The sequence below is a fragment of the Malaclemys terrapin genome, chromosome 10 (assembly GCF_027887155.1).
Source record: "Malaclemys terrapin pileata isolate rMalTer1 chromosome 10, rMalTer1.hap1, whole genome shotgun sequence".
NCBI classification, from domain to species: Eukaryota; Metazoa; Chordata; order Testudines; family Emydidae; genus Malaclemys; species Malaclemys terrapin.
In genome coordinates, this window is record NC_071514.1 from 35,277,263 (window position 1) to 35,292,686 (window position 15,424).

The following is a 15,424-nucleotide window of genomic DNA, read 5'->3' on the forward strand; positions in this document are numbered from 1 at the left end:
ATATGTATTACGGTAATACATTAGTTTGTATATATATGCAAAGCTGCCTGTTGAAGTAAGGCTATGTATTAGTCTAGAAGATATACACAATAAAACAGGCACACACACAAGCTCTGACATGTGTGTGCATCTGAATATACTGATGAATCTCACACCCACCACGTACACATTTCAGGCTGTTAGCAGATAACAGTTTAAAGATTTGACACACTAAAATGGAAAGAAAATAAAAATCTATCAGAATATGTTTCAGAACACAAGGAAATATTCAAAAGGAGAAAAGGATGAAGTCAAGTGCGTGTGCTGCAAATGGTGTGGCCCAATTATTAAATGTAAATATTTATAGGTAATAGTTCTAACCCTACAACAGTAAACTGTTTATTCAAATGAAAAGTTTTATTTGGGGATAAGAGATGTATTATTTTCTTAAACTCAGAGGTGACGTGTTTTGAGTTCTGTTTTAGTCCTGCAGCAGACCACATTGATGAATGGAATTCAAAGCATTATTCTACTGAATATCCCCCCCCCCCCCCCCCCCCGTCTTTCTGTCCAGCAAAATAAACCCCTACATTTACCCAGAAAAATTAATAATATTTTTGCACTGATTTTTACCTGTTTTTGTTGTTGTCGTAATAAACAAATTCCCAGGAAAAATTAAATAAAAATAAAATAAAAACTGAAAACTAAGGGCCTTACGTATATTTTATCAAGCAAATGAATCTGCTTTATTTTTTGTCTCAGTGGGGAACTTAATTTACCATATAAACAACTGATCATCAAAAATTGCTTTGTTCTGTAAATGCCATTATGCATTAGAGAAATTAATTGTGTATGTCCTGGTTAAAGTGTAAACTGTCATTCCTGTGATTGTAGGCCATCCCCAGAAATGTATTTGAAATTTCTTTTGCCTTCTGAACAGCTGAAATCTATTTTAAAATATCACATTGATGAGATAGACCATTGTAAAAGGATAATGGTCTGCTGCCAAATCCATCTCAAAACATAGATGAATTATTAATTTACAAAGCAGGTAGCACTAGTCTTGTGCTAATGTTCTAGTCTCTGTCCATTGATTTTACATAAGAAATGATGTTGCTTTCACTTCACTTGATGGATATTGAACACAGTGTAGGGATAATTGCTTACTCCGCTGCTGTTGCAAAATTATTGTCCTTGGCCAAGAGAGCGGACTGGCAAATAGACGCATGGAACACATCAGAGACCAGCTTGTTCGTAACATGCCTCGTTTAAAGACTGAATTGCCCCTGTAAGAATGTGAATTTGGCTGAAGGTTTGATGTTGATTCATCTCTCAAATAAATGAACAGTTCTGGACCCAATACAGTGAGATGTTGGTTTCAGAGTAGCAGCCGTGTTAGTCTGTATCCGGAAAAAGAAGAACAGGAGTACTTGTGGCACCTTAGAGACTAACACATTTATTAGAGCATAAGCTTTCGTGGACTACAGCCCACTTCTTCGGATGTTGAACACCCTTAACTCCCAGTGAAGTCTGAGGGTACCCAGCTTTTCACAGGAGGTGCAGAGCTCCTCACAGAATCAGACCTTCCATTTGGTATACACAAACTAATTGTACTGTACTGCACCAACAAACCCCAGAGGGTCCTGTGGCACCTTTGAGACTAACAGAAGTATTGGGAGCATAAGCTTTCGTGGGTAAGAACCTCACTTCTTCAGATGCAAGACTTCATCTGAAAAAGTGAGGTTCTTACCCACGAAAGCTTATGCTCCCAATACTTCTGTTAGTCTCAAAGGTGCCACAGGACCCTCTGTTGCTTTTTACAGATTCAGACTAACACGGCTGCCCCTCTGATACTCAACAAACCCCAGTTTATCAGCCAAATATCTCAAAATAATGGCTTCCGGAGCCCACTATTTGCCAATGACTATCTCCCTCAGCCTAAATGAAGGGTACTCCATAGAAGTAAAAATGAATTCACCTTCACTGCCAACTCGTGAGACTAGAACTTGCAGATACTGCTCATGTTGATTTCTTCTATAGACTGCTTAACCCACATTTGTTAGAAAATTAGTCCTCTAGATTGTCACCAAAAAGCCACTTAAAACTCAGTTCAGTTACGGTTGTAATGTTCATTAGCTAGTGCTCTATACCACCTAATGTTAAAAACCCTCCAAAACAATACAAGTAGACTTTCTGTTGAATATTAAATACTGTCTTCTGATATTTGTAGCCTCACACCTCGTGAATTCAACTCTTACGGAGCTCGAAGAGGTAATGATGCTGTGATGACCAGAGGTACCTTTGCAAATATCAAGCTTTTGAATAAATTCATAGGAAAACCAGCTCCAAAAACAGTTCATTTCCCATCAGGACAAACGGTGAGCATGTATTTGTTCAAATGACTCAATTAAGAGCTATGGATTAGAGCTTGTCTAATGATTTCACTTTCTTTTTTCCTGCAGCTAGATGTGTTTGAAGCAGCAGAGTTGTACCAGAAAGAAGGCATTCCTTTGATTATTTTAGCAGGGAAGAAGTATGGACTGGGTAGCTCAAGAGACTGGACTGCAAAGGGGCCTTTTTTACTGGTACTGTTATATTCTCATGAAGTTAGTTTCAAATGTATTGTTCTAAGAAGATGTCTTTAAGCATCAATTCATGTTAGAAGCTGTCTTCAGTTTAAATTTAAATATTTGCAAAATATTGTTTGCTTGAAAATGTATAATCTGTAATTTTTCCTTGGTAGGATCTGCATAGAAGGGAACAGGTGGTTACAGGACCAGCTTATTAAATTTCAGAAATGTATAATTTATCAGGTTTGACCCACAAAATGGGGCTCCAACATAAGAGATTCCAGACTTAGCTAGATAAATGACACACATACATATACTATTGGTCTAGGTCCCCCTGTCCTGTGGAGGTGCTCTGTATACCCTCCTCCCCTCCCCGCCCCCCAGCTCTCATAGGGGTTAGTGGGAATGAAGGTCAGGTTTTGTAGTAGGTAAGGTAAGGACCAGGCAGTTATTTTTGTGTGCTGCTTTGGCAGCAGTATAAGTAACTAGGATAAAAAGTACATTGAGGTTGGCTAGCCTATTAATTTACCTTTTATGTAGTTTCTTAAATTTAATTTAAACTTTTAAAAGTTTCATTCTCTCCCGTCAATTCCCCAGAATCATCGCTCTCCCATTTTAGTCTCTGTTAATGTTTTTCAAGCAAAAATTGGAATTTGCTGCCCTTTTTTTTCCCCTGGAAGCTTTATTTAAAAATTATGTTCATGTTTTTTAAATGTTTGATTTTCATTTTTAAATTCAATCCACATTTTGCAGTCTTGTGAGTGGAAAGGCTGCGCACCATTGTTTGGAGTTGAATTTCACTAGTGAGCTAGATCACCACCAATTTTCAGCTGATATTGTAAAAGTGCAACTCTTCCTCAAGAAAGGAAAACATCCAGACAAACTAATGCTCTCATTACCAATGCTCTGCATTTTTGATGGTTGTCTCTGTTTAGTTTGTGCATGTGGTGGTGACAGCCATGGGATACATTGCAGACTATTCTGATAAACTGCATTTATCGTATACCTCTTTCCGTGTCACTTGCTCCCTGCCCATCTATGTTCTCCATCTCTCTGGGAAAGCATCTAGAATTCCATGCACCTCAGCAGCATCAGATAAACATTTTTTTAAACTCTCAGAGAAATGTTTCCTTTTGTCTTCAACTGTCAAAAGATCCCCCTAATTCCTACAAAATAACAATGGACTCTGAAGCTCTTGGTGGACGGTATTCGGTCCTGCACCACTAATAGATTTCAGTTTCAGTAATGTTCTGAAAAATAACTAAAAATGACACCACCTTATTGCACTGGTCTGCTTCCTGGGTTTATTCACTGCCATTTGCTCGTTTTAGTGCCAAAAATAAGTTGTTACTGCATTTTACCCTTGCTAACACTGCAGAGCCAATAACAAGGCATGTCCAATAAACCAGACTTCCACCAGCTTACGATACAGGAGTCTGGAAGTCGCTGCCTCTGGGTTGATCAGAAGAATATTTGGTGTTTATTTTAATGGTTGTTTTCATTAAACTTCATTATTATGCAGACTGCTGGACTGAAATTGGAAACCAATTATTTTATTTACATTTTATAGGGTGTTAAGGCAGTTATAGCTGAAAGCTACGAGAAGATTCATAAAAGTCATTTGATTGGAATTGGCATAGCTCCACTTCAGTTCCTTCCAGGGGAAAATGCAAATGTTTTGGGCCTCACTGGCAAAGAACAGTTTTCTGTATCATTTCCTCAAGAGCTGTTTCCAGGAATCACATTGGATATTAAGGTATTTCTAAAATATAACATCTCTATTTCAAGGTGCAGACAATTGGAATTAAGAAGTAATATGCTGATTTACTTGAAAAAGCAAACATAGTCTTGCCTTCTGCTTAAACTGCTAGTGAACATACTTTGCCAGAATATCTTGAAAGTACATATAATTATAGTTGCCTTCTTGTTCCGTTACTTGTCTGCATGTGCAGCCCCTAATCACTTCTATTTTCCCCCAACACAGAAACTTTGTTAAAAGCCAATTAAAGTTTAATCAAATCCCACTCACATAACCTGGATTAAAGCAACAGTCTGCATGATTCCTTTCCACCTAGACATCGTGTTCAATGCCAACAATGACACACTTTGCACAGCCACAGGAAAATCACTCCTACTTCCAGCAGAGAATGCAGCACAATATGCTTCCCAAAATTATCTAAAATTGTGCACTAATATAAAACTTAATCCTGGCTTTAGCAATGCGAATATCTGGAATGGTTGGCATATGCAGATTGAGTTTTTGTCTGTCTCATTTATGGTTTGTGGGTAGAGTATGAGTTCAAAAATTGGAGACAAGTTTTTAAAAGTAATTAACACTAATTGTTCTTGTTTTTTATTTTGAAGACTAACACTGGCAAAGTGTTCAGTGTGATTGCCTCATTTGAAAATGATGTGGAAACAACAATATATAAACATGGTGGAATTCTAAACTATGTGGCTCGAAGATTCTTATAGTAGCTACTGACTATATGGATATCTTGCATAACTGGTAATTCTGAAAATGCCTTGTGTGAACCCGGGAATCCATACTATGGAACTGCAAACAGTCCCAGTCCGCTCAAAGTTATTTCGTCCATGGATGTAGAAGATTGTGAATCATTGTAGTGACCGCAACAAGATCCTTCCTGATTTTAAATAATATTCGAATGGTGCTATTAACATTGCTAAAATCGACATACGTGTTTTGTGGCAGAAAGCTGTAAGTATGGGGGGGATATTTTATCACACCATTTTGTAAATAAAGGATGTGAAATCCGAAACTGAATTGTGCTGAAGATTATTCTGTAAGAAGACTCTTCCTGCAGTTGTTTTCACTTAGTTTTGCACCTGTAAATCTGTGTACTGCTATTTGTTGGTTTAAGGGTAGCAGATGGTATGGAATGTTAGAGGCAAGAGAGATGGATTCTTCCATTGTAGTAGCTAAGAATACAGACCCGAAGGTTTGAATTCATTATCCTTTAAATTGTGGGTTGACCAGAGAAGGTCCACACAAAGCCCAAGGAGTTCTGTAACATAGGCCGTGGCTCTCTTTACCTTCACTGTGGAGATGGTGTGCTCCATCTGATCCAGATCAAACATCACTCAGAGTAAGATGAAATATTGTACACGGGGGATATGAAGTCTCCATGGGCCACACCTCTGTATTTAAAAATGAGGATGGCTGCAATAAATTCTGAAACTTTGGGCAAGTTCCTATGTCCCTCAAGTGAGTAGCTTGCCCATCTTTGCTGTAACTGGAGCAGCATGGTTGTCCCCCTTGTGTGACACTGGGAGTTAATGTGTACTGTTTGCAGTGTCGCTAACCAAAGTACTGACAAGCTGAGTTGTGAAAACCTACTTTTAAAAAATGTACTAGGCTTTTAGATTTTCTTCTTTGCTTTTAAGTGTGGCCTACAATTACTGTGTTTTGTTCCTCTTAAATTACATTGTAAAGCATTACATGGCTGAGATAACCACATCGTCTTTTAAAACTTCTAATGTGTGCTCTGAATACTCTTCTCTTCCCATGACACCAGAACTCTGCTTAAGATCCCAGTTTTCTAACCAAAGCTAGCTGTTTTGGCATTGCCGTTTGAGCTGCTGTAGTTTTGGGTGTGTCCGCACTTCCATGATAAAAGCCTATTTTCCAGGAGTTTACAATTAGAAATATACTGTCTCAGCACAGGAACTTATTTGGTTTCATTAGTTTAAAAAAACATTTTACAACTTTTAAATTATAACGATTTTTAAATCACTTATATAAATCAGAATTTCAGCTTTTTTTCCCTCTTGAAGCTCTTTTCAAATTATATTTTAAAAATTGGCTTGCGATTATCTATTATGGTTTATAGTTCCTTTTGGGAGAGAAATAACATTTATTATCATTAAATATTCGCTAGTCCACTGCACATGCCCAGTAAATTATTTCCATAATTATGCTTCAGGATTTCTACTGCAAATAACATGTATATCAAAACTCTTAAGAGAACAATTTCAGCTTTATTGCATAGATAGGGGGTTGCATTTTAATATAAATTACTAACTTCTACTCAGGCAATAGACTGTAGTAGTCTTTCAGTCAAAAAATATAGGGCATAAAAATACCTTTCAAGTTTTTACATGAAAATGTAATTTTTAAAAAATCCTGTTTAAACTATGTTACAGTTTTGACAAAGTCCTGAAAAGTCATGGTTAAAACTGGCAAACCTTTAGCACTTTCAGGTGGTGTTAATTTTCATACATGAAATAACATAGCTCTCAAACTGAACTTTGAATTCCTTGGCTATTTCATTTTATGTCACAACCCTAGTGGCATTTAAACACCTTTGTGTGTAATATGCTTTTTGAAGAAGGAAAGTTTTTCTATACAAATTCCAAAATCCTGTGTAATCTTTTACTACATTTTACCAGCTGAGCTGTGCTTTCTTTTAGCAGAGAGAAAAACCATTGACAATTGCCACTGCTTAGTAAATTAATTTAATACATTTAAGACAAAAACTACTCAGCTGTATGACTGCTGTGTGAATTAAGTATTCAAAGATCCATTTCTATCTTGGACGTTTGTAATGACAGTTGTGATTGAGGAGCAAATCTTGTTTATTGTATAAAACTGGCCTATCTTAATCTCACTCTGTTTTTCAACTGAGTGGTATATTTTCTCTGGGTTCAAGTGAAGGGGAATGTGTGTTCATTATTGGGGAGCAAGTGGAAATCCTGTTGTTTGGCATAAAAGAGTTTAGTTTAAACATCTCTCTTGTCCAACTACCATTGCTTGAGTTCAGCACACAACCTCCCAACGTCTGCAGTCTTGCAATAAAACACTTGTTGCTGCAGCAGTAAAATACTCAAGAAAAGTGATACAAGACACACCAGAAGTAAATCAATATTGTGACAGAAAATGCAATTTAACGAGACATTTATCAACCTACAGTTTTTCCAACATTAAAACAAGTAAATTCTGTTGAGGCATTCCGATGTCAGTCCTGTAGTGACTGCTTTAATTCTGCTGCTCTTCTGCTTTAAAATCAGTGAAAGAATATTATGAATGCCTCAAAGTAAGCTTTGTTTTCATAGTTTAGGTCCTGCCATTGCTATTTCACTAGGGCTGATTCAAAGCCTATTGAAGTCAATGGGAATCTTTTCATAGACTTTGGATCAGGGCCTCAGTGCCCACAAGTTTGAAGCATGGTGAATGCTGAGAGAAATGGCACCATAAATGCACCTATCTGTTTTGCTTGTCACAAATTAGCAAACTGCTCTAGAAATGAAGGAACTTGCTTGGCTGTCTTCCCCTGTCCCCGCATCACGTGCATGTGATCACAGGCGTTACATAACACTCTCTCAACACAGCAGCAGGGGAAACAAATTAATTTTGACATAGTGCTAGGATCTAGTAGTTTGGCATGCGATAGCCCGATTAAATGACATCCATCTCACAGCAGTGGCAGGATACAGTCCGATTAGAGGACTGCTTTGACCATAGACAATACAATGTTCAATAAGCTCTCTTTCCTGTATTTTAAAGCATAGGAGGGAAAAAATAACAAAGTGACTCTTCAAGTGTTAGACATATTTAACTTAGAATTTTCTCTTCAGTTTGATTTGGAAAATAACCTTATTCTGATTTTTCTAAATGTTTTCCCCCCAAACTTTGGGATAGTGTTGATGTTTATACATTTTACACATACATATAGGGACATGAAACAAAATGTATATTAATCACATTTAAGCAACTGCAAATCAGTGTCTGCTGTTTAAAGCCAACAAAACAGTATAACAGTTTTAAGTTCAATAATGTTAAGTATTGTATAGAAATATTATCTTGAGACAAAGTTCATTTGCTGACAATTGTGCATAAAATGTTACTGATGTTGTAAATTATTTTTAATAAAGAAAATTGTATCACACTACTTGTATGCAACCATCTGTTTTAAAACAAATCACATAGAATGTGTTTAAAATGCCAGCATAATTCCTTATAAAAAGGAGGCAAGGATATTTCTCTTAAAATTTGGGAACTGTTATACATTAAATCACTGGCAGTGCAAACTGCAACTTTCGTGTATGGAGTACTCTGTCTGCAGTGAACTGAACAGCTCAGAAGTAGTAAAAAATAAGCAAAGGACTGCTTCCCTCCCTCTCTTATGGCAAATACCTCTGAGATTCATCTTCCCTTCTCCTAAATTAAAGGGAGGGAACTCAGATTAAAAACTTCATTTTAAAATAAATGCCCCTAACATTAGAAATGACATCTTAGAGTACCTAAAGAAAGAATTCTTAAAATCTGGTTTACTTCAGAAAATTCATGCTCTTAATTTGGAGGGGGTGTTTGCATTTCTCCTTATGAGTCCTTTTCGCTTTTGTTTCTAATCAACTTCACTTTCTTGTTCTCACAAACTCAATGCTGCATCATAGAGGTTGTAATCATTGCAGGGAATGTTTTTTATTATTTAAGTTTTCCTTTGAGATTTCAAAAGCAAAAACATACTTATCTTCAGGGAGAGAATCTGGTATGTGAGTAAAATTTTAAGGTATTGTTAAAGCTTGTTTTCACAAAACCTATATGTGGGGTCAAATTTGACCAGTCACTTGAACTAGACTAGATGTGTACTCTGTATTTGAACACTTTGGCACTCTAAAGGACATATCCCAGATATACAAGATGCTTCAGATTTGTTATAGGGACACCATACCAATTCACAGAATTGAGTTTGGGACTTGTGTTAACCTGGTTCATAAAGGGTATGATTTTCAAGCACTCAGTGTTGGCATTCCTGCTTCCACTGTAGTCAGTGGGAGTTGTTGAGCACTTTTAAAAATCCCAACTACATTTTTTAGCCTTTTTTCATCCCTGGGCTGGGGGGATTTGAGACTATAAGAAATTACAGAAAGCAAAATAAAGATGATTAATGATGCTTATAAAGTTTTAAAAATTAATTTAACTCAGTATTAATGTGCAAAGTGTAACAGAACTATAAAACAAATATATTTTAATACCTTTTATCAATTGGGTATCTGACCTTGATCACATTCCTATTGAAAATAGTATTATCCAAGCAACTTGTAACACATGATAGTTTAAGGTTGCTTTGGCAATGAAACTTCTTCAAATGTGAAAGGGCACAATTGTAGGTCACTTACTAGCTGGATCATATTTATTACATCTTTTTACCTGCTAATACCTCATTAAAATTTGAATCAGATATAACAATCTGCTTATTACATAGACCCTCAATTACTGAGCACATAATAAGAAAGAAAAAAAATTAGCCATAGTGCTGCTTATCACATCATAGTAGTGTGGCTGGTTTATCTTCCTACCCACTTAATTAGCTCCTGGCTTGTTAGGGTTACTCCACAAAATTCTCAGGATTCTGCCTGACATTTTTAGAAACTTGGGCCTCAGGTAGGCTCAAGATTACTGGCAAGTACAGTATTATTAATCATTTAAGTCCATATTCTATGCTGTCAACATCACAAGTGACTGGTCTTAGCGTATACACAACATGCCTCAGGTGGCACGTGACCAGGACACATCACTGAATGTGGTCTGCTGGTTGGATCATTAGCTTTCCTGGCCTTGGCTGGGTACTGATGGGGAGTGCGATGTGAACACTAATCCGTGCCCCCAGCTGGCTGGTGAAAGATTATTAAGGAAACAGAGATTTGCAGCAGACTTGAGTCCCCAGAGTCTTCAGTCAGTTTAGAAAAGGGGATGAACCTGCAAGTGCCTCAGTCTGGCTGTTAGGTATATAGCCCCCATTACTGTAGTATCATGATCTTTAATGTAGTTGTCCTCCTAATGCTGCTGGGTGGTAGGAAAGTGCTGTTATCCCCATTGTACAGACCGGAAACAGGCAGAGAGAGACTTAAGTAGCTTGCCCGAGGTTCTATTATAAGACATCTGTAGGGGCTTAGGAAATTGAACCCATATCTCCCAAATCCGAGGCTTTCACCCTCATATTGTTTTTGCCACAGACTAAATCAAAATTGGCCTGGGAATTTTCCCTGGATTCAACACAAGGATTTGATATCCGTAAACCCATACTGCCTGCCTGTATCATCAAGGAAATGAACTCTGAGCCTTTCAGGAATCTGATAACTGACAAAATTAGGAGACTCCATACCCATGATGAGTTACTGATGTAGGATGTCTGTGAGCAGGGTCCTAGTGGGGAGCCAACTATGGTCACTCAATTAGGGTGAACTGCAAAGAATGGGGCAGACAATCCCCATAAAGCTGGTGGATATTCCAATACTTAGATTTACCAAGCCAGCATAAAACAGCTTCTTTATTACTTTACTGGTTACTCAGAAGTCCAAACAACACAGTTCCCTTAAAGCAGGGGTGACCAACCTGTGGCTCCAGAGCCACATGCGGTCTTCAGAAGTTACTATGCGGCTCCTTGTATAGGCACCGACTCTGGGGCTGGAGCTACAGGTGCCAACTTCCCAATGTGCCGGGGGGTGCTCGCTGCTCAAACGGTGGCTCTGCCCCCACTCCACCCCTTCCTGCCCCCTCCCCTCTGCCTGCCATGCCATCACTCCTCCACCTCAGTCTCTCCTGCATGCCACGAAACAGCTGATCGGGAGGTGTGGGGAGGGAGGAGGAGGCGCTGATCGGTGGGCGGGAGGCGCTGGGAGCAGTGGGGGGAGCAAATGGGGGGCTGCTGATGTATTACTGTGGCTCTTTGGCAATGTACATTGGTAAATTCTGGCTCCTTCTCAGGCTCAGGTTGGCCACCCCTGCCTTAAAGTGATCCAGCCTCAGACCTCCATCCAGTTACCCACATCAAATATGATATACATTTCTGTAAATCTTATTTCATCATATAAAAGAAAAGCTTCTACCAATCCCAAAGGATCGGACACATTACCTCCCAAGTTATTGAATATTTCAGATCTTACCCAAATACACACTACAGCCAATTCTTAAATGCATTAAAAAACAAGAGAGAGAGTATGGTTAAAAGATCAATATACATACAGACATGAGTTCAGTTCAATTGAGGTGCAGATTCATAGCAAAGATGGTGAGCTTCGTCGTTGAAAAGAGTTCTTTCAGAACTAGTTCATAGGTTATAGTCCAATGTCCAAATAACATATTTGGGGCGTACCAGCATAACTGGGACCTCAGTCTTTCGACTCAAACTTCCCCTGACGAAGCCTGAGCAGATCCGAGATGACAGAATCAGGACCCAAGAATCTTTTATACAATTTCATGTCTTTTGACAAGTTGGGATTTCTTCAGGGAACAAAAGGTAATTCGGATGATTTTGAAGGAGGTCCACCACCGGTACTTAGCTAAATGAACTAACTAGGCCGTCAATTAATCACAGTTAACTCACACAATTAAAATTTTTTTATCATGATAAAAAAATTAATTGCGATTAATCGCACTTATAACAATAGAATACCAATTGAAATTTATTAAATATTTTTGGATGTTTTTCTACATTTTCAATATTGATTTCAATTACAACACAGAATACAAAGTGCACAGTGCTCATTTTATATTATTTTTTATTACAAATATATGCACTGTAAAAGTGATAGAAATAGTATTTTTCAATTCACCTCATACAAGTACTGAAGTGCAATCTCTTTATCATGAAAGTGTAACTTACAAATGCAGATATTTTTTTTTTTGGTTACATAACTGCACTCAAAAACAAAATGTAAAACTTTAGAGCCTACAAGTCCACTCAGTCCTACTTCTTATTCTGCCAGTTGCTAAGACAAACAAGTTTGTTTATATTGACTGGAGATACTGCTGCCTGCTTCTTATTTACAATGTCCCCTGAAAGTGAGAACAGGCGTTCGCATGGCACATTTGTAGCCGGCATTGCAAGGTATTTACATGCCAGATATGCTAAACATTCATACACCCCTTCATGCTTCGGCCACAATTCCAGAGGACATGCTTCCATGCTGATGATGCGTGTTAAAAAAATAATGTGTCAATTAAATTTGTGACTGTATTCCTTGGGGGGAGAATTGTATGTCTCCTACTCTGTTTTACCCATATTCTGCATATATTTCATGTTATAGCAGTCTCAGATGATGACCCAGCACTTGTTTGTTTTAAGAACACTTTCACAGCAGATTTGACAAAACGCAAAGAAGGTACCGATGTGAGATTTCTAAAAATAGCTACAGCACTCGACCCAAAGTTTAAGAATCTGAAGTGCCGTCCAAAATCTGAGAGGGATGAGGTGTGGAGCATGCTTTTAGAAGTCTTAAAAGAGCAACACTCTGATGCGGAACTACAGAACCCAAGCCAACAAAAAAGAAAATCAACCTTCTGCTGGTGGCATCTGACTCAGATGATGAAAATGAACATGCGTCAGTCCACACTGCTTTGGATCATTATCAAGCAGAACCCATCATCAGCATGGAAGCATGTCGGTGGTTGAAGCATGAAGGGACATATGAATCTTTAGCACATCTGGCACGTAAATATCTTGCAACGCCAGCTACAACAGTGCCATGCAAACGCCTGTTCTCACTTTCAGGTGACGTAAACAAGAAGCAGGCAGCATTATGTCCTGCAAATTGTAACCAACCTTGTTTGTCTGAGTGATTGGCCAACCAAGAAGTAGGACTGAGGCTCTAAAGTTTTATATTGTTTTATTTTTGAATGCAGTTTTTATTTTACATAATTCTACTTTTGTAAGTTCAACTTTCATGGTAGAGAGATTGCACTACAGTACTTGTATGAGGTGAATTGAAAAATACATTTTTTTGTTTTTTTACAGTGCAAATATTTGTAATCAAAAATAAATATAGTGAGCACTGTACGCTTTGTATTCTGTGTTGTAATTGAAATTAATATATTTGAAAATGTAGTAAACATCCAAAATATTTAAAATAAATGGTATTCTATTAACAGCATGATTAATCGCAATTAATTGTTTTAATCACTTGACAGCCCTAGAATTAACATAAAACCATTTGCTTGTTCCTCCACCATTCACAGCACATTTCAAAGAGAGATGAATACCGAGATATTCCGTGTTTACAATTCATTGAAATGATAGGAATTTTTTTTTGACCTCTGAATTATCAGAATACAGCATATTCAGGGACTGTTAATTATATTGTTGACCCTACTCATACATATGTAAATACACAAAAACACAAACATCATCTCCCCACATGTCTTTTGAGGGTTATTTATTTTGCAGGATGTTTAACTCCTTCTAGCCATGCATCACAATGTCACTGAGTAGAAAAGACAGACTCACTGTGTGTGTTAGAGAACACATGAGCCAGGACAACCTAGATCTTCCTTGATTGATTTGTACTGCAGTAGTGCCTAGAGAGGCTTCAGCCACATTGTGCTAGGTGCTGTAAAAACAGGTATGAGTGAGTCCTTCTCCAAAGAGTCCAAAATCCACATAGCCAATGGACAAGAAAGGATTATCATCTCCATTTTATAGATGGGAACTGAGCCACAGCCTGATTGTGACCTGCCCCAATCAAACAGAAAATCAGCAGCAGAGCCAGGAACTGATGCCAGATCTCCTGAGTCCCACTCCACTGCCTTAACCACAAGATAATCCTGCCTCTACTTGGGAGCTCAGTTCAGGGCTGGCTTAGCATTTGAACAGGAACTGGTACTGTCCACCTCCACTATTTTCAGGATGACTGCTTCCCTGTGACCATGAACTGCCTTGGTAATGTTTGTTACAGGGCATTGCAATAGCACAGACAGTTAGCTGAATCTGGAAAAGAAAAGTCAATTTCTGCTTCCATGGCTCAGAAGTGTAAATCCTCCTACATGCCTGGTACTGTATCTAAAGCTGCCCAGTCTAGTAGAGCCTCCCCTCCCTTACTTTTCATTTTAAATTCTAGTGGGATCCACGTACCTACCTTGCTAGGCTTCAGATAGAGAGGGGCACTGTCCCTTTAGTCCACCCAATTCTTTCTTTGGGGGAGAGCCCAGGGCTGGGGCAGCAGGAGGTGCAGGTGGGGGCCAGAGCTGGGGCAGCAGAAAGTGTGGGTGCAGGGGGGGGGGAGAAGAACCAAGGGCTGGGGTGGCAGGAGATGCGGGTGGGGCGAGAGCCCAGGGCTGGGGCAGCAGGAGGTGCGGGTGGGGGCCAGAGCTGGGGCGGCAGGGGTTGCAGATGCGGGGGGTGGGGGGAGAAGAGCCCAGGGCTGGGGTAGCAGGAGATGGGGGTGGGGGGGAGAAGAGCCCAGGGATGGGGTGGCAGGAGGTGCAGGGGGGGGGAGGGAAGAGCCCAGGGCTGGGGCGGCAGAGGGTGCAGGGGGGGGGCAGGGCTGGGGTGGTAGGAGATGCGGGTGAGGGAAGAACCCAGAGCTGGGGCAGCAGGAGGGTGCAGGTGAGGGCCAGAGCTGGGGCAGCAGGGGGTGTGGGCAGGGGAGAGTCCAGGGCTGGGGCAACATTGGGGTGCAGGGGGAGCCCAGGGCTGAGGTGGGGGGGTGGCAAAAAACCTAGAGCTGGCTCTGTCCCTACCATTTACAGCAAGCTGCAGCATGCGGTTTCAGTTCTACACTCCTTCCCCCTCCCTTTCCTGTTAATTGCAGCCATGGGAATGCTGGGAAATGTAGTTCTTTCCCTGCTCCAGGGCTGGTTCTGTAGGCAGGGAGCTAACCAAGGAACTACAGCTCCCAGGGCTCCCTGTTGGTTCTCAGCTCTCATGCTGGATTCTTGCGCTCCCGCCAAACTTGCCACCGCAAGCACCTGCTTGCTTTGCTGGTGCCTAGAGCCACCCCTGGTGAAGACACCCTAAGTTACGCAACTTCAGCTTCATGAATAACGTAGCTGAAGTCGATGTACTTAGATCTACCCACTGCGGTGTCTTCACTGTGGTAAGTCGATGGCAGCGCCTCTCACCCTGGTGGAGTACTGT

General features: G+C 39.7%; 1 protein-coding gene across 1 annotated transcript in view; it reads left to right on the forward strand.

The window, feature by feature from the left end:
- Positions 1 to 8,455, forward strand: part of IREB2 (iron responsive element binding protein 2) — a 37,383-nt gene extending 28,928 nt beyond the window's left edge. Inside the window, exons 19-22 of the mRNA XM_054042889.1 lie at positions 2,210 to 2,357; positions 2,442 to 2,564; positions 4,120 to 4,305; positions 4,914 to 8,455. Coding sequence (XP_053898864.1) covers positions 2,210 to 2,357; positions 2,442 to 2,564; positions 4,120 to 4,305; positions 4,914 to 5,024 — 568 coding nt within the window. The 3' untranslated portion in view covers positions 5,025 to 8,455. The remainder of the gene's footprint in view (positions 1 to 2,209; positions 2,358 to 2,441; positions 2,565 to 4,119; positions 4,306 to 4,913) is intronic.
- Positions 8,456 to 15,424: the final 6,969 nt, after the last annotated feature.